General features: G+C 45.1%; 1 protein-coding gene across 2 annotated transcripts in view; it reads left to right on the top strand.

Moving 5' to 3' along the window:
- The window catches only part of ARMC9 (armadillo repeat containing 9), a 108,346-nt gene that overhangs the window by 48,084 nt on the left and 40,121 nt on the right, over nt 1-20,141 (top strand). For both annotated transcript variants that reach the window (XM_066621778.1, XM_066621779.1), the window contains exons 17-19: nt 319-393; nt 7,845-7,935; nt 9,353-9,411. In XM_066621778.1, the coding sequence (XP_066477875.1) occupies nt 319-393; nt 7,845-7,935; nt 9,353-9,411 (225 nt within the window). The remainder of the gene's footprint in view (nt 1-318; nt 394-7,844; nt 7,936-9,352; nt 9,412-20,141) is intronic.

Here is a 20,141-nt window from a genome sequence, read left to right as displayed (position 1 = left end):
GAGTAAGCCCCATTAAACACCAGGGGACTTACCAGTATTTCTGAGTAGACATGCATAGGACTATGCTGTAAAGCAGCAGTGCTCAAAGTTGTGACCACTGTGTGCCCGGAATGCGGTCCCTGTCTGGAGGATCCAAATATCTTCTCTCTGTGCACTTGGCACTTTGTAAGCACTGACTGGGCAGGAAGAAGAAATCTGGAGGCAGGGTTGCTTTTATATCTCTTTCCCTGTCTCCCTCCAGCAATTCCCTTCAGTCAGAGGATAATTTTTCTGTTGGTCAAAAATGGTCTTTGCCATTAACATTTTCTTCTCTCACAGATACATCCATATGTGAATGGGGCTCTTTACAGTATCCTTGCGGTTCCATCCATACGAGAGGAAGCTCGAGCAATGGTGAGAGACTCTGGGCCGTGATTTATTTCCCCTGTGTACAAAGTAAAGGGGAGGAAAATCCTTTGAAGCAACAAAGAACCACAACATATTTAAAATTCACTCTTTTAAAAATAGCCTTTTTAAAATTCCTGCTCCTGTTTTTTTAAATAGTATTTTTCATCAGCAATTATATCTTTTTCATGGTTTGGACAAACACACAGTATATCAAGTGTTATGGGAAGCATCAGAGGCATCTCAAAGGTTTGCGTCACTCAGTATGAGAGCTCGTTCAGTCACCTCCATGATGGACCTCCTCCCATACCAGACTATATAAAATACAATATCTTAAGCACAGCCTAAATGCAGTGGCATCACTAGGGTTGGTGTAACTCCATTCAGCTTTATTTATTTATCAGTACAGGTCACCCAACAAATCAGTAACCAACAAAAAACCTAGTGTTCAACTTGATGACCTCACACAACTGAATAAGAGTTCTAGTATTATCTCTGATACATGGAAATGAGAGCTGACTCATACTAACCCCTTATTGGTTCCCTGCTGTGTCATAATAACAGCTCATTGGTTCCCATAACAACCAGTCTCATTGATCAGTTTTGAGTTATGGATATCCACTTTTTATTACAGAAGCCATTTGTGTTTTCCTTTTCTGGTTTATTGGCCATAACTTTTGATAGAATACATATATTTCAGCGTGGTTTGTTTTATTGCACTCTGCATTAAATTATGCATCAAATGATATACAACATGATGGTATTATTTGAAAATACCGAGATTGTCACAATTTTGGCCAGTAGTGGTATCACACCTCTGAGTGTGTCACCTGGGACAGTCTGCACCCCCTGCACCTCCCTAGTGATGCCACTGGGAGGCACTCCCCCACAGTGTGATGCCATGCTGCTTGAGGAACCCGCAAAGAAGACTCTGCTCCATGACAGTTACTTGGCTTCTGTCCACACTGTCCCTTTCAACATTGGTTTCATTTGATTGATCAAAACTGCAGCTGGCTCTATAAGCAGCCTCAGTGAGAACCAATCTGTTCTTATATGCACTTGCCTGACAGCTGAGATCGTAATTGGAGATGCCTGTCCATGAGCCCTTGCCTGTGGAGATTGGGTAGGCAACTTCTGGCCTTTTCTGTGACTGTGCTCTGACTATGGCACTTCTTTCCAAGGACAGTGTGCCTTCATTACTGTGCTTTTGGGGCCAGGCAAAGTATGTTGGTGTAATTGATTGTACATTTGATATTCAGCGCGTGGTCAGTCTGTGGAACCCCTTGCCACAGGATGTGGTGACGGCATCTGGCCTAGATGCCTTTAAAAGGGGATTGGACAAGTTTCTGGAGGAAAAATCCATTACAGGTTACAAGCCATGATGTGTATGTGCAACCTCCTGATTTTAGAAATGGGCTATGTCAGATTCAGGGGAGGGGACCAGGCTGTAGATCTCTTGTTATCTGGTGTGCTATCTGGGGCATTTGGTGGGCCGCTGTGAGATACAGGAAGCTGGACTAGATGGGCCTATGGCATGATTCAGTGGGGCTGTTCTTATGTAACAAACTTGTCCTTCCATATGACAGCCCTTCAGGTATTTGAAGAGTGCTATCATATCCCCTCTCAGCCTTCTCTTCTCCAGGCTGAACATACCAAGTTCTCTCAAGCTTTCGTCATAGGGCTTGTTCTCTAGGCCTCTGATCATCCTTAATAAAAGCAGCAAGAAGTACAGCAAATACAGTAAAAGCAGCGATATAAACAGTGTAGATAATAAAACAGCAGTATAAAGCAGCCATCCTAGGTAACAATAAAAGCAGATGTAACATTAAACAGAACAAACAATGAACCCCCTCATGACTGCCAGACTAAATAAAAATGTGTTTAACTTTTCAGAAGGCTTCTAGAGCAATGGGTCCCAAACTTCTACAGGGAACTTAGGAACTATGGAAGTCTTTGTGAAGGAGAGGCAATGGCAACGATGCATTTGCCAGAATTGCGCAGCTGCTAGCAACAGATTTTCCTACTCACCTGTGGCAGTGCCAGCCTCCTGGGGGGTTTGGGGAGCCCGCGGACACCTCCACAGGACTCCCCAAGTCTCAGAATGACTAAAAATAGTGATTGAAACCCACTTCTGGCTTTTGATCACAAAACTGGAAGTGGGTTCTGATTGCTATTTTTAGTTATTCTGAGGGTTGGGGAGCCCTGGGGAGGTATCTACAGGCTCCCCACATCTCCCAGGAGGCCAGTGCTCCCAAGAGTGAGTAGGAAAACCCTCCTTTGTCCCTGGCACAGGTGCAATCCTGGCAATCACATCGTTGCCATCACTGCAGGGTATTCCCCTTAAAGGGGAATGTCCTGCTTCTGGTTTGTCTGGTGGGCCACAACCCACCAGATTGGGACCACTGTTCTAGAGAAAGAGCAGTTCATAATTCACATGAGCTCCATAACTGTGATGCTGCAACTAAGAAGCATTATTGTTGCATCACTTCTGATAGAAGCAGGACACACAGCAGGGCCCCATCTGGAGATCTTAGGGGATGGACCATAAAGTATGGGGGAAAAGAAGTCCCTTGGATACTCCAGTCCCAAGCTGGGACTTACCCAAGCTGATGGCACCCAACACCAAATTCCCAAATGACCTCTTCAAGAAATTGCCTGAAGATGTTAAATAGCATGGGGGATAAAATAGGCTTCAGTGGCACCCACGCATGAATGAATGGCCAGGATGCTGAAGAGGCATCCCCTAGCATCACCTTCTGGGTCCTGTCAGCCAAAAAGAAATGGAACTTCTACAGAACAGTGCCTTCAGGCCCCAAGTCAACCACCTGTCCCAGAAGGACACCATGGTGAATAGTGTTGAAAGCCACTGACAGGCCCAGCAGAGCGAATTGATACCTTCAGACTTGGTATACAAGCATATTTTTTTTTTTTGCTTATATGAGATTTCTGCTTGTAAAGCACTGCTGGGAGACACATTTTTTAAAGCAGCCCTAGATGGCAGTGCAACACAAAAGAGTTTTCACCTTACTAGTAATTATCATGGAATGTATCAAGCCTGCATAAAGATGGATAACAGTAGACAAATTCATAGAGGGCAGGACTATCAGTAGCTAGTAGTCATGGTGCAAGGAAAGCACCCTACAGGTAGACCACAGCTGCAATACAAGGACATCTGCAAGAGGAATCTGAAGGCCTTAGGAGTGGACCTCAACAGGTGGGAGACCCTGGCCTCTGAGCGGCCCGCTTGGAGGCAGGCTGTGCAACATGGCCTTTCCCAGTCTGAAGAGACACTTGGCCAACAGTCTGAGGCAAAGAGGCAAAGAAGGAAGGCCCATAGCCAGGGAGACAGACCAGGGACAGACTGCACTTGCTCCCAGTGTGGAAGGGATTGTCGCTCCCGAATTGGCCTTTTCAGCCACACTAGACGCTGTTCCAGAACCACCATTCAGAGCGCGATACCATAGTCTTTTGAGACTGAAGGTTGCCTACAGAGAGTCATGGTGACTATGCTCCTTTCAAGTCAATAGGCAGTGTATTTCTGAACACTAGTTGCAGGGGAGCCCTGTTGGATGAGGGCTGTGGCCTTCATCTCTGGCTGGTGGGCTTCCTGGAAGCTTCTTGTTGGGTCTTAAGCCCAACCCTGCAGGGTTCTTCTTCTGTTCTTTTTTAATGGAATTGTAGAACTTTGAATGTTATTTGGCAAACAGGCAGCATGTATTAATCTGTTAAAATAAATATGTAAGCCTTCCACTGATAACTAACAGCCCTGTTCTAAGCATGTTTACTCAGGGTGAGTTGCACTGGCCTCAGTGCGATTTATCTCTCAATTTGGGTGCCTCAGATTGCAGCCACAATGAGAGTGTGGGGAAGAAGAAAACCCAGTTAGAGGCCTTCCACCAATAAGTGGTGTGATGATAGCACACATTTAGTCAAGCGCCATCAGTTTCCCCTTCTCTGAACACACTTCATGGCCTTAGAGCCACTGCAGGCTCTTGTCAGTGCTAGTGGCCCATGTCCTGAGGCTCTGCCGGCTGGGGACTTGGACCAGTCCTCCTCAGTGCAAGCAGTTGCAGGTCCACTGAGGAAAAGAGAGGAGGACCAGCACATTTCCTCTGCAGCTGAGTCTTGTCCATTGTTTCCTAAGTAACAGTTGCAAGGTCATAGTGTCGTCCCTGGCTGAATTTGTTTCATCCTTCAAAAAACTTATCTGATAAATTGAGGCCATAATGGAACTGCAGGGCATTGTGAGAGAGGGCGTCCACTGGTCTACACTCTCTCTAGCTGCTTATGCTGAATAGGAAGAGGTGATGAATTGCATTCTGCAGAATAGCTGCTGTTTTTGGGGGGGTGAGATAACAATACCCTGAGACTAAGCAGCCTGACGAAAACCGGTATCTGTTCTGATTTGTACGGCTCTTGCTTTGTCTGTGTCATAATATGAAATCCGGTTAAGTGTAGACTTGATGAATGCTTGTGTTCTTGGCTACGATGTTTATCTTATCTTCCTTAGCCTGTTCAAAAAAGCTATCTCTGAAGACAAGGCAGCAAGGTTTTTAAATTGGTGGCTCAAATGGCTTTGTTTTTTTTAAATTGCCACTCATCATCAGCCCACCCTGTATCACTTGAGGAAAGGTTTTGTCATTCTGTTTAGATTACAAGAATCCCCCCAAGGAGAAGCTTTGATGTCCTATTACCTGGGAAAATAATCCAGTTACACCACTGCCACCCAGTATGCATGCTAGCCTTTTGTACTTTAGTCAAAAAATGCAAGCAGACCTGTTGGACAAGTATGGAGCAGGAGTGAGGGGAGAGGGAATCCACATATGTCCCATATAACAACACTTGTGATTTTGTCTGACCTTCATACAAGGCAGTAAGCTAGCTTCTGAGGGCTTCTATTCCCTTCCCCTTGAATTTATTTGTTTAACATTGAACCAACCAATGAATCTGTGAAACCCTCAAACTAGCTTGTGCTTTGCCTAATATTAATAAAGCCCTAATAAAGGTGTACTGTCCCTGCTTGACTTGTGCAAAATACGGTTGTGAGAAGTGTGCAAGAAACTTGTGTGCTAAGTTCTATTGTACAAACCAATTTTCTTGGTGAGATTCTTTTTAATAGGATGAACAAACAACAGTATAGAAGCAGGTTCTAGAGAGTGGTAAAGTACAACCTGAGAGGTCTGGTCACCTCATGAGGTGGGGCACCCCTCGCGCACTCCACTGCCTCTTTTGACTGACCACCACCACCCAGCTGCTTGTTAGTCAGGAGAGGGAACCGACAGGGAACCCTGACTGTCTTGGATTGTGTCAACCTCTCACTGGCTCCCTGGGCCAGGTGGTTGTGAGAGCTAGTGAGATGTGGTCAAGAGATGGAGCCTGAGGAAGAGCAGGCTCTCAACCAGCCTGCTTCACAGCTGGAAGATGAGGGACATCATCTGTTGGGGGGGTGTTTTGTGCCTGGGGGAAGAAAATGGGGAGTCCGTTCAGGTGGTAGCTTGGCTTTGGCTGCGCCCACAACCAAATAAGAACCTAAGAACAGCCCCACTGGATCAGGCCACAGGCCCATCTAGTCCAGCTTCCACTAACTTCCGAAGTTTGTCCAAATTCATGTTCACTGCCTCTGTGACACTATCTAACCGTCTCGTCCTCTGCCATCCCCTTCTCCTTTTGCCTTCAATTTTTCCCAACATCAGGGTCTTTTCTAAAGAGTCCTCCCTTCTCATGAGATGGCCAAAGTATTTAAGCTTCAGCTTCAACATCTGTCCTTCCAATGAACAGTCAGTGTTGATTTCCTGTAGGATTGATTGATTTGATCTCCTTGCAGTCCAGGGGACTCTCCAAAGTCTTCTCCAACTTCAAAATTCAAAAGCATCTATTCTTCGGCGCTCAGCCCTCCTTATGGTCGAGCTCTCACAGCCATACATTACTACTGGGAAAACCAAGGTTTTGACTATATGGACCTTTGTCGGCAAGATGATGTCTCGGCTTTTAATTAAGTTGTCTAGGGTTACCATAGCTTTCCTCCCAAGGAGCAAGCGTCTTTTAATTTCCTGGCTGCAGTCTTGGTCTGCAGTGATCTTGGAGTCCAAGAAGATAAACTTTGTCACGGCTTCCATTTCTTCCCCTTCTATTTTCCATGACGTGATGGGAACGGATGCCATGATCTTCGTTTTTTAAATGTTAAGTTTCAAACCACATTTTGCACTTTCCTCCTTCACCCTCATCAAGAGGTTCTTTAGGTCCTCCTCATTTTCTGCCATTAGAGTGATGTTATCTGCATATCTGAGGTTATTGATATTTCCCCCGGTGATCTTAAATCCGGTTTGTGATTCATCCAGCCCAGACTTTCGCATGATGTACTCTGCATATGTTAAATAAGCAGGGTGACAATATACAGCCTTGTTGTACTCCTTTCCCAGTTTTAAATCAGTTCCATATCCAGTTCTAATGGCTGCTTCTTGACCCACATACAGATTTCTCAGGAGACAGATGAGGTGGTCTGCTACTCCCATCTCTTTTAAGAACTTGCCACAATTTGTTGTGATCCACACAGTCAAAAGGTCAAAAGTACCTTATAAAGTACCTTATAAAGAAGTCAAAAGTACTTTTTAAAAGATACTTCTTATAAAAGAGAATGGGCATTGATGATGCTGTTTGTATGAATAAGTACTACTGTTAAACCTGCAAATGTCCATCTATGTACTTAGTATTTTTAGTGGGTGAACCATAGTGTTAGTCACTTGCAAAGCTTATATTCAGCAGCCATGTTGAAGGCTACTGACTCAGGTTAGCTTCTTTTTTTGTGTTTATATTTTTATGGGCACTCCATGTACCTTGCATTCTAGCTGAATACAGTTGAGACACACACACTGTCACCTTGGGGGTCTTTTCCTGGTTTCAAGATCCCAGGCCTAGTTCCCATCCTCTGATTCCCCTCTGTACGATGGAGATAGTAGTATCATTGCAGCAGAAGATAAAACAGATTGGGGAATACGTTCCCTGATGCTTTGAGACCGTGTGGGCTGGATGGATCAGGACAGATAAAAATATTTCCTTATCACTTTCATCTTATTTAATGACTACACAACTATTTCTATGATGTAACTGAGGAACTGAGACAGGAAACCAGGCTTGCAATACCCGTTCATCCGCCCTGTCCACTGGATCACAGTAACTCTTCTATTCTTGCCATGCTTCCGTCCAAGGAGACAGTCTTAAATCATTCTGTGTTGAGTTTAGGCAGCAGAAATGTGTCTGCTCTGGAGGTTGCGGGAGAGTTCCTCAGAGCAAGCCACTGTTTTTGCTGGTAGACAGGACAGAACATCTGCAGTTGGCTGTAACTGTCCTCAGCAGTGCTCTTTTCCCAGCCAAGTGAACCACATGCATCACCAGTGAAATGACCTTATGCTGGGGTCACCCCTGTGAACCACTTACACAGCTCTGTTTTCTAACCCATCCAGGAAATGGAAGACATTCTCCGATGCTACATCGAGGAAGGAAACGCTGATATGATCCAGCAGATTGAGTTTATTATCAAGCAGCTTAAATCAGGTTAGAGGGACAGTTATTATCTGGGCTGGAAATCTTTCACAAAAAGCTATAAAAATTCTTGTGTTAGAATCACAAAGGCAAAGGACAATAAAAAGGGGTTTCAGGTTCAAATCACATGGCCCTTTTACAGCACAAACCCCACTATTTGTTTTAGTTGGACTTGTGTATTGTAAATTTTAACCTTTTCCTCAATCTAGATATTTGATGAAAACTCCACTGAATTCAACAGGAACAGTTCCAAGTAAGCATGCTTATGGCTACAGCCTTACAGCATGAGCCAAACCATGTGTTTATTCATAAGTAAAGTGATTTCAATGGGATTTACTTCCAGGTAAGACTCACCAGGACTTACCCTAGGATTGTGGCCTTGAGTGTGGCGATCCCATCTGTTTGGCATTTTAGTCCATTGTGAGGTTGCAATTGCTTCATTCATGCTGCTTGCCATGCATTTTGTAAATTACTAGCAGCCTAATCCTGAGCTGCCCGGGGCGTGCGGCTGCAGCAGCGCTGAGAACGTCTGCCACTGCATCCTATGTGCCTCAGCCTGCTGTGGGAGGCACCTTGGGAGAAGGGGACTTTTGTTGGTGTAAGGTAAAGCCATTAAGGTAAAACCAAAAGGTTGGTGGTAAGGTAAAGCTGTTTGTGTAGGGCACTGAGCCCTGCATGAATGGACAGGATCTGGTGGAGCGGAGCCTCCTGCCCGCCCTTTCCCCGCCCCCCACCGGCCTCTCCCCTCCACAGAACGCCTCCTCCCTGCCCCCCTCCCCACCCCTGCTTACCGTGCCATGGCTCCACAGTCCGTGAGACAGCAAAGCGGTGGAGGCTGGGCACCTACCCTGTGCTATCCCAGCTCTGGCCCAGCATCAGCCGGTGCTGGGCTAGCAAGGGCAGTAGCCCAGCGGTAACTGTTGCTGACGTGCCTTACGGCATGCTTGTGACAGTGCATGCGGGCACCACCAAGCTCAGGTTTGGGCTCTAACCCAGCTGGAAATTTTGCAGTGGTGTGTTTCAAATGGTACAAGTTGACCCCATAGTTAAAAGAGGGATGCGGTCATTTTGCTCTGTTTTGAGACAACTTCTCTTCAGCTGCAAATACATTTTAAATAGCTGCATACAAAAGAATCGCAAGCAAAAATCCCAGTTAAAGGACTGTGTGCCATAATCATCTAAACATGATGATTCTCAGAATCAGCTTCTCAGAATGGTGTACTGGACACATAGACACAAGAAGTTCTTCAGGCTCCATGGAAATGAATGAGCTATTATACTACACCTCTTTTTGCATTAGAGCTTTCCCTCTGGACTTTGTCCATAGGGTTCTGTTGCTGTTACGAAATGCATTTCAAGGGGAAAGATTTAAGGTAACTGAAAGTAAATAGCTGTGTTTATTTTCTTAGTTGATCTGGTTTTCTTCTAGATGATCCATTGGATGATAGTGCTGAGTCTGATGATGAGGAGAAGGAAGATAATGATGAAGTAAGTTCTGAAAGCTGTATTTGTAAACCCCTCTTCTTCCAAGAAGCACCAGGTGGTGGTATGCACAAGGTTGTGTTCATTTACCTTCACAATATCCCTATGACTTTTGTTGGTCTGGGAGAAAATGACTTTGGAGACCACTCAGTGGGGGCACAAAAGCTGAGCAGAGATCTGAATATGAGTAGCACCACCTCCAAGCGAAGACTTCTAGTTGCTACAAGCCCCTAGCGCTCTTCTCTTTTTTACCTGATGAATATATACTATTTCATAGAGATTTTAAGGACTGTTCAGACTTTACACAGTAGCTGGCTTTGATTCTTGTGCTGTGATTCTTTTAACTGGGTATTTTCAGGATCCCAGTGGAGCCCTAGGCTGCCCTTGCTGTTCCAGTGTGGGCGTGAAGCAGGCTAGAAGCTCTCCACTGATGTTTGCTAGAGCGGTTGTTTGGCAGTTTGAACTTTGTGATCAGAACTGGCAGTTTTGGCAGGGTAGAAATGTTTGACATAATATGCAAATACCCTTTTAAAATATGAAACTTCAGGACTGACATCACTTAAATACAAAAAAGCAAAGTGACTCTTAATTCTTTCCTTCTTGATACGGCGCTTTTTGTGCCTTTGTGAACATTTTGCAGTAGCACAAAAGTTAATATGAGATTGTTGATTATGCCATGCTTTTATATAGCAAAATCTTCTTAACTTTGCCCAATGTCATATTGGAGGAAATTGTATAAATATGTGCCTTCTTTTTTCAGTTCTGTTCAGTGTTTACCCAGTTGTGGTCTCTTTAGCACCATTCGCTTCCCTGGCTGCTGCTACTTCCTCTTTTCTGAATGTGTAACAGGAGTGATCCCACTCAATCAAGGGTCATATATTGAATAGGATGACATAACAACACTTTGTCTAATGTGATGAGGTCACAAGATGTCAGTAGACAAAATCAAAACACTTCCCATTTGGCTGTGTTACTGAAGGCTGTTAAACATAGGCAGATGAGGTGCAATTCATGTGAATATGTGAACAGTTTTGCAGGGAGCACTGGAAAGTTGCCAAAAGTTGGGGAGGCATTTTCTGGTACAGAAAATGAAAAACAGTAGTCATGTTGATTCAGACTGAACACCTATCTTAGGGCTTACCATTGCTGACATGCTTTGCTGTTCTAGCTACCAGACAAACCTGCAGAGCAGGTGATGCTCTGATAAAAGACCTTCATGCACCGGGTTCCTGCTTGCATTCTGTTATGATAGCAGTCACTAGTGTGTGTTATCTCTATGAGTGTAATGACAATGGCAAGAAATTCCTAGAAAATAACTGGCTTATAAATAAACCAAATCTGTGGGCTTGACAGAGTTGATTGTGAAGGCTGGACTGCCTTATTTCTGCAAAGCCAAAGGGAGGAGACAGAGGGAAGTTGAGGGAAGTTGTGGGCAGAATCCATATCAGGGAGGTCCCCTGAATGGGCTGCATTGAAATAAATAGGAGCTGCATAAGAGCCTGCTCCCAAGTCACCTTTCACATTACAGAAGACCTTTCATCGCTCAGAATGAAAAGGAAGCCACTTGTCAGCTTTATAGAGGTTAGGCGTGCTTGCTTGTATAGATCTGATGGCCACTTCCAGTAGACAGCTCTTTTAGTGCTTCAATATTTTTATCCATATGAAAGCCTCTTCCTATAATTTCTCTTCTCTGCTGCATAGAGATGATGGTTTTTCAGATATTTGAACATGGCATGACAATGTTCAGTGTCATACAAATATCTGTTTTCTCTCCTTGCATACTTTCTCTTTGAACAGATTTTGCAGGCTTTTGCAGCACTACAAAAATCTTCAGAACCTGACACAGACTGTTGGGTCAGAACATGTGCACGACAAGCAATAATTAATCTATGATCTGCTGCCAGGATTTTTTCCTAGTGGCTATTTTGGGATGGGGGGATTACATCAGGCCTGTTATGTCATTAAGAATCAGCAGGAGCAGCTGAAATATCAGGGCTGACTGCCCCAGGCTGCAGCGAGGTCTGTGTCCATCTCATCACTCTTGCTCTTTCTGCCACATGGAGAGGAGAATATAGCAAGCTGGGGGCTTCACTTAGATATGCAACCTGGTGGAGCAGAAGCTCCACACACCTTGTGGTTTCCGTCTTTCTGCTTCAGGCACCAAAGGGTCTTGAGACAGGAGTCCCTGCCATAACTGACAGGGTTCCCTCAACAAGATGCAAGCTACATGTTCCCTTTCTGTCTCACGCCTACTCCAAATGACAGGTCTTGTACTAGTACAATATGTTGGCCGCGGAGGTGTTCCAGATGGTTGCAGTGACCCAAGATTTCTCTTCACTCTGCTGTGTGTTCAGCAAGGCTATGCAGTTCAGTTCCCAGGTATATCTTTTAACAGTGCTGGACAGGTTTCCTTCCTTTCACACGAGAGCTGAGAGCATTTCCTGTTTGTGAGGAAATTCCACTGCTAGCAGGTTCTTTTGTGCAGATTCATTCAAGATTTTTTAAAAATGTTTGGATTCTCACACACATACCATCAGGAAACATCTGATGCAGATGCTCTACCTGCGTGTGAAATGCATATGCCCCTTGCACTCTTAACTGTTACTTTAGATTTGTGTGCGTGCGCGCACTGGAGCACATTTTATTGCAAATATTGACAATCAGTGTGGTGGAGGAGAGTGAAAGTGCTGTGTGAAGATCTTTTTTTATTTGGGGCGTCTGCTTTTGTTGATATGTTCAGCAAGATTAGGAGTTGTTTTTTTGAAGGGGAGGTGAGATCTTTAGAGTCTTCTTTCCATCAGGATTGGGTGACATTTCCTAAGAACTTATGTCACTTCTGTATGTGCTCATACTCTACTTCTAGCTCACCACCCTAGTCAAGCTTTCTTTTGGAAATTATTTTTCACTATATGAATTCCCAATGAAGAATCTGTATTCCTTGAGCAGTACAACAGAGCACAATCCATGGGACAGTCATATCTAAGAGCCATTCTTATGCCTAACCTAGTCAAATTTTGCCTTTATCAACTTGCCCTCTCCCCTCCAAGTTCCATTGCAGTTCCCTAGCCCTGTAATGATCTTTACAGTCAGCCAAAGACAATGCACAGCAAGGTATTCCTGGTGGCCATTCTCCAGTGTCTTCTGAAAGTGTGGCATATTTCTGTCTGAAAAAGATGCGATGTACAAGGAGTGAACCAGGGCTCTTTTAAAGGCAAATGCATATTGTATTTACGCTACAACAAGCTTTACACTGTGCATGTCCCTCTCTAAGGCTCCCCCTGTCATGCTCATCTCTAACAAAAACCCTTGACTTCCGACGGGTGGACTTCCCTCAGATGAGGAGGCTGGTTAGAAGGAGTTGAAAGGGAGAGTAAAAAGAGTCCAATCTCTCCAGAGTGCATGGAGGCTGCTTAAAACAACAGTAATAGAGGCCCAGCAGAGGTGTATACTGCAAAGAAAGAAGTGTTCCACTAAATCCAGGAGGGTGCCCGCATGGCTAACCAGCCAAGTTAGAGAGGCTGTGAAGGGCAAGAAAGCTTCCTTCCATAAATGGAAGTCTTGCCCTAATGACGAGAATAAAAAGGAACATAAACTTTGGCAAAAGAAATGTAAGAAGGTGATACGGGAGGCCAGGCGAGACTATGAGGAATGCATGGCCAGCAACATTAAGAGGAATAATAAAAGCTTCTTCAAATATGTTAGAAGCAGGAAACCTGACAGAGAAGCGGTTGGCCCTCTGGATGGTGAGGGAGGGAAAGGGGAGATAAAAGGAGACTTAGAGATGGCAGAGAAATTAAATGAGTTCTTTGCATCTGTCTTCACGGCAGAAGACCTCGGGCAGATACCGCTGCCCGAACGGCCCCTCCTAACCAAGGAGTTAAGTCAGATAGAGGTTAAAAGAGAAGATGTTTCAGACCTCATTGATAAATTAAAGATCAATAAGTCATCCACCCAAGAGTTATTAAGGAATTGAAGAATGAAGTTGCAGATCTCTTGACTAAGGTATGCAACTTGTCCCTCAAAACGGCCACGGTGCCAGAAGATTGGAGGATAGCAAATGTCACGCCTATCTTTAAAAAGGGAAAGAGGGGGGACCCGGGAAACTATAGGCCAGTCAGCCTAACATCCATACCGGGTAAGATGGTGGAATGCCTCATCAAAGATAGGATCTCAAAACACATAGACGAACAGGGCTTGCTGAGGGAGAGTCAGCATGGCTTCTGTAAGGGTAAGTCTTGCCTCACAAACCTTATAGAATTCTTTGAAAAGGTCAACAGGCATGTGGATGTGGGAGAACTCGTGGACATTATCTATCTGGACTTTCAGAAAGCGTTTGACATGGTCCCTCACCAAAGGCTATTGAAAAAACTCCACAGTCAGGGAATTAGAGGACAGGTCCTCTCATGGATTGAGAACTGGTTGGAGGCCAGGAAGCAGAGAGTGGGTGTCAATGGGCAATTTTCACAATGGAGAGAGGTGAAAAGCGGTGTGCCCCAAGGATCTGTCCTGGGACCAGTGCTTTTCAACCTCTTCATAAATGACCTGGAGACAGGGTTGAGCAGTGAGGTGGCTAAGTTTGCAGACGACACCAAACTTTTCCGAGTGGTGAAGACCAGAAGTGATTGTGAGGAGCTCCAGAAGGATCTCTCCAGACTGGCAGAATGGGCAGCAAAATGGCAGATGCGCTTCAATGTCAGTAAGTGTAAAGTCATGCACATTGGGGCAAAAAATCAAAACTTTCGATATAGGCTGATGGGTTCTGAGCTGTCTGTGACAGATCAGGAGAGATCTTGGGGTGGTGGTGGACAGGTTGATGAAAGTGTCGACCCAATGTGCGGCGGCAGTGAAGAAGGCCAATTCTATGACTGGGATCATAGGAAGGGTATTGAGAACAAAACGGCTAATATTATAATGCCATTGTACAAATCTATGGTAAGGCCACACCTGGAGTATTGTGTCCAGTTCTGGTCGCCACATCTCAAAAAAGACATAGTGGAAATGGAAAAGGTGCAAAAGAGAGCGACTAAGATGATTACGGGGCTGGGGCACTTTCCTTATGAGGAAAGGCTACGGCATCTGGGCCTCTTCAGCCTAGAAAAGAGGCACCTGAGGGGGGACATGATTGAGACATACAAAATTATGCAGGGGATGGACAGAGTGGATAGGGAGATGCTCTTTACACTCTCACATAATACCAGAACCAGGGGACATCCACTAAAATTGAGTGTTGGAAGAGTTAGGACAGACAAGAGAAAATATTTCTTTACTCAGCGTGTGGTCGGTCTGTGGAACTCCTTGCCACAGGATGTGGTGCTGGCGTCTAGCCTAGACGCCTTTAAAAGGGGATTGGACAAGTTTCTGGAGGAAAATCCATTATGGGGTACAAGCCATGATGTGTATGCGCAACCTCCTGATTTTAGAAATGGGTTAAGTCAGAATGCCAGATGCAAGGGAGGGCACCAGGATGAGGTCTCTTGTTATCTGGTGTGCTCCCTGGGGCATTTGGTGGGCCGCTGTGAGATACAGGAAGCTGGACTAGATGGGCCTATGGCCTGATCCAGTGGGGCTGTTCTTATGTTCTCATGCACAGCTCCCATTTATTCAAAGAAGCTCAAATAAGAGAATACTGAAAACCATTTTTAAAAGTATGAAAAGTCTTTAGAGGCAGCATATCCTTGTATACCAGATGCTGGTTATCAACAGGGAATGGGTATTGCCTTTGTGCCCTGCTTCCAAAGGTATCTTTGGAAACCCCTGCTAGTTGGGTAAGAAGCACTTTTTCAAGTGGGTGCTCCTTTTTTTAGCAGGGGGAAAGTAACTGGCCCACCTCACCCCAGCACTGTCTGTTCTAGTGGCTGTCTGCTGGTATTCATTTGCTTCTTTTTAGATTGTGAGCCCTTTTGGGACGGAGCCATTTAGTTATTTGATTTTTTTTAAAATTTGATTTTTCTCTGTAAACCGCTTGTGAACTTTAGTTGAAAAGCGGTATATAAATACTGTTAATAATAATAATAATAATAATAATATCTGATTGACCAGTATTGAAACACTGGTTCAGCATAAAGCCTCAAGTCCTTGAATGTGGCTTTTCTATTTGTTGGGATCAAACTGGCAGGAGTTTATAGGACGAACAGCACACAGATTTTAACCATAATGTTTTCCCCAATATTTCCAGTCTTTTGAAAGATTCTGCTGAAATAAATGGGTTAGGGCACAATCCTAACTTCACATTATGCAGGCGCAAGTCCCTTGCACCAGCCTAGGAGGGTCGCAAACGTGCCGTAAAGCATGTTTGCGCCTTCTCGGGAGCAAGCCACACCAGTGCATGGAGGCTGCATCCAGCCTCTGTGGTGGCTTGCAGAGTGAACCTTGTGTTGGCCAAGCTCGGCCGACACAAGGCTGTGGGGTGGGCAGGGGCAGAAGGGAGGCTTTCCAGGGTGGGTGGAGGGCAGTCCCGAGGATGGGTGGGGAGCGGTAGCTGGTGCTGGGATCCGACTGTTACGCCAGATCCCAACCCCTGTTCCCAAGCAGCGTGGAGCGGCTACAAGACGCTCTGCTCTCCTCAAACTTGTGCCACCTCAGGAAGTGGCACAAGTATGAGGCGACCCATAGGTGCTGCAGTGGCTTACCCGGGGTGAAGGGGAAGAGTTTCCCCTTACCTCTGGCTGAGCCAGTTTGGCACCCTATCTCGTGCTGGTTACAGCACAAGCCTCCTGGCCTGCCTGTTCCAGCGCAAGATAGGATTGTGCTGTTAGTCTTGAAGGTGCTACAAGAGACTTGTAGTACCTTGTGCTAAACCTTATAACACCTTGTCTTTGCTACAAGAGACTAAAATGGCTGTGACCCCTGAGGAAGTCAGTTTTTCTAGCTTCGTAGGTGTAGGCTTTGACCTACAGAATTGGTTTTCAGGGCACATGTTTCTAAATGGCACCTGCATGAGTTGGCAGGTGATTGCAGGGTATTACTTTTAAGAAATAAGCAAATAGTCAATTGTTGACTCATCTCAACTGCTGTGACTGTTGTGTTTGTGGAATGCAGGAAGGAATTACTTGCCATTGTGACATACAATTGTGCAATGGGCACCTTTATGTCAAGGCTTTAACTTGCTGGGAGAATTGCTCAGGGATGTAGAAACTTTCTGAACCACAAGCCCCCACCCTGTACTAGTTGATCTCAAAGTAAGACATTGGTTAAAGAAGGCATCTGTTTCTGCTCTGACCATCTTTCAGCATACCTGTTCGCGGAGCCAAGTGGCAGAGTTCTAATCTCTTCCTCTCCAGTCCATGCAAAACTGGAAGCTTTCTGCTCGGGTGGTGATTGCTTGTTCTAGACTTGGCCTGTCTCAAGGATCTTTCAGTGCTTGAAGAGGAAAATCCAGATGGCATCCCACTCCCCACCAGGCAAAGCAACATGAAGCACAGTCCACTGAGTAATGCTCTTCTGTGCAAGCCTCACTGAAGTGTGTAGGATGTGGGCCAGAATGCAGCAGTAAGGCTTATGCAGAAGATGTGCTCCATGGGTCAGATGATCTGTCTCTCTCCCACTCTGCTGGCCTTATTGGGGCCTAGTGCCTTCTTCCTGAAGTTGCTGCCTTACCTTACTAGGTGGTAGGGTGGCCTCTCTACTTTCATATGCTTTGATTTGCTGGCCCATCGGCAGAACAACTATCTGTTCCATCTGCCTATCATGATCTGGCCCTTTGGCAGTCATAAAGAGCAAGTCTAGTGGAAAGTAGGCAGCTTGAGCCCAATACAGGGTTCTGAAGGAAAATCTTGCAAGCAAGCAAGCAGTCAATAGGGAGGCAGGTGGTGGAGCTAGTCCTTCAAGAGTCAGGCAGACACTGTCAGTACATACAGCAGAATGAAGAGGTAGACTCCTAAGGTGATCAGATTGTGCCATTGCAGGTGGAGGATGCTGTCTTTTAATGTTTCCCCATGTAAACCCCTTTCAACTAAAAAACCTAACATATCAAGGAAACATGTCCTGTTGTAGGCAATAGCCAAGCCTGACCTGGAAGCCTTTAGAAGAAATGGAAAAGTCTTTAGAAGCCTTTAAGAAGAAATGGGTGGGTTGCCTGAGGACAGTAGTCTCCCTGGCCCAAGGAGCCACAGTGGTTTACCACATAAGAAAGGAGAGCACAGATCTGAAGATTTCTGGCTCTGTTCCTGGCCTCTCCTTCATTCCGTTCCTGACTCCATCGAATGAGTCCATTCAGTACCAGCTGTGACCATGAGTTCTCTCTCTCTCTTATCCTCTATGCCAGAATTGGAAACTCTGGTTTAATGCTGATGTGGAAATGCTCTTCAGACCATTGCTTGCAACTGATTTGCAGAATAAGCACTAAATGTAGTGTGCTGATTTGGACATCGTGGCAAAGTAAGCAGGGAATGCTAAGCAGGAAGCAGAAAGTTGTGCAGGAGGGAAGTTGTCTGTTGTTCATGATCTTCTCAGCCATTATATGTAGGCGGCCTAATGAAGAGAGTTGCTTCTTTCTTTACATACATGTCTTTCCTTTTACTTTTCTGTCTTCCTTTTCTCCCTTCCCGTCTCTTTGTCATCTTTCTGTCCCCTTACCCTGCTTCTTGAAATTTAAGAAAATTTAAGCTTCTTAGGACAGAGTCTGGTTGTTTGTGCTTATGTTACTCTGTAAAGGATGAGGTCCACTGATGGTGCTGTAGCGATAATATTTTAGTACTTGTTATCGGGGAAGAGTTAGAGGTAAATGGTAAAGCATGTATTTTGGATGCAGAAGGCCACAGGTTCAATGGCATCTTCCAATGAAAGGATCAGGTAGCAGATAATAGGCAGACAAGTCACCACCTGAGTACCTGGAGAGCCGCTACCTGTCAGAGAAGAGGATACTGGCGAGATGGACCAATGTCTGAATGGTTACAAGCATCTTGGATGCATAGCACTACATTTGAGCAGTTTTTAAATGTAATTTTCCCAAATGCAGGGAGGCTTACAAAGATGCTCAGCAATATTTAACATAAATGAGGAAATAAATACAAGGCACACAATGTTCTAAATGTATAAATATCTTGCCGACGCTGCTGGTAATGACTTTGGCTAATATCGACTAACTATTTTGAAAGAGCATTTTGTCAGGGTAGCAACACATTTGAATGGGATTTAAATAAGAATTTGTTTGGTTGGTTTCCCTTGCCCACATTTGCTCTTCCTGTTCGCACAAAGCGCACCTTTGCAAACACCCCTTTTGAAACCAGGGTGGAGTTCGGCCCTTGCAGTCTGAAGGACAGATTTCAATGTCACATTAATGGCAGATTGTTGTTGGCATCCTTCAGTCTCGGAAGACTATGGTATCGTGCTCTGAATGGTGGTTCTGGAACAGAGTGTCTTCTCCAGTGCACGAAGCCTGGGTACAGTAGTTATAGAGGATAGACTGTTACCCATGCAGCACATCCCCCATCTCCACGTTGCTGAAATGGTCCAATGGAAAGGCAGAAGCCAATACAGTTGGTTCCAGCGGCGTCGCAGGAGTTGCCAGAACGTGACTGTGTTCAGCCATGAACTGCCTCAGGGACTCCGGCTCCTGATTTTGCCTCGAGGTTGACTCCTGAAGCCTTTTCCATAACTGAATGTAGCCACAAGGCAGTGGATGTTTGGGATCAGAGTTTTCCTTCTCTCAGATGAGCTGCCTTCCCAGGCTAAGAGTCCCATCTACCCGGTGGCTGTTTAGTCGCCTCTTATGACAAGTACAGCCAAACTGAGGGCCTATTCTTATCCCCCAGCCCCCAGGGGGCAATGGCAGATTAAACCATTCATCACCAAAGAGTGATGTCAATGCCCTGAGTTTATTTGGTCTGGCTTTTGTCATTCTGGAAACAATATTCGATTAAGCACCATTAAGGGCTGTTTTTTACTTCACTACCCCATGTTTGCATTTTATTTTAATTGGAATTGGGCAGTATTTCCAGATGGTGTTCGTACACCATCCTCAAAACTCCATAGGGTGTTCTCCTTACTACTCTACCTGGATAAGTTCTCTGTATATGTTAACTTTTTGCCTTCATCTCTGTGATTTCTCCCATAACGCTTCTGGCAAAGTCTATAACTTCCATCTGTGTGGTTATAGAGTGGAGTACTTGGTTGTGTATCACATTTGCAGCACTCATGTGTTACCTGGAGTTGAGGGAGGGCATCATCAGGGTTCTGGACACAATGGTTCACTGGCCCTTTTAAGGATAGGAGGGAAGAGGGAGGAGAGGCATTGAACAAAGGTGTGGCTTCGAACCGACAGCAGCACCATCTGGGATGCTCACGAGTTGTGTGGGTTGTCCCCCAGGCAGCTTCCATTGCTCTGTCCAGCTGCCCAGTCTGGTCAGGCATCATTTTGACTTGGCCCAGGGGCAGGAGAGACCTCTTCTGCGTTCCTGGGTAAGTCCATCCCTATCTCATTTCACTAAGTTACATGACACGAAAATGGTAAGTAACCATGTCATCCACTGTAACCACTTGGGTAGATGATGTGAGCATTGTTGGGAGCAGTGACAAAGGTGGGTCATTCCATGTCAGATCATTACACAGTTTGCGACTGAGCTCTTTAGATTCTTATGAAATTTGGGGTGCTTATTTGTCCTATGGTGTGATGCAAAAATATCAGTTTTTAGCAGTCTGTGTTCATTATGTGAAATTTTATAGCTATGTAAATTTTCAAAATTTTATTGAAAAATGGTGCGCTAGTGATAGTTTAACTAGGTGTAAATCAGACACCA

The sequence above is a fragment of the Tiliqua scincoides genome, chromosome 3 (genome assembly GCF_035046505.1).
Source record: "Tiliqua scincoides isolate rTilSci1 chromosome 3, rTilSci1.hap2, whole genome shotgun sequence".
Classification (NCBI taxonomy): Eukaryota; Metazoa; Chordata; class Lepidosauria; order Squamata; family Scincidae; genus Tiliqua; species Tiliqua scincoides.
Note: the sequence above shows the minus strand (reverse complement) of the source record. Positions and strands in the feature narration are given on the sequence as shown.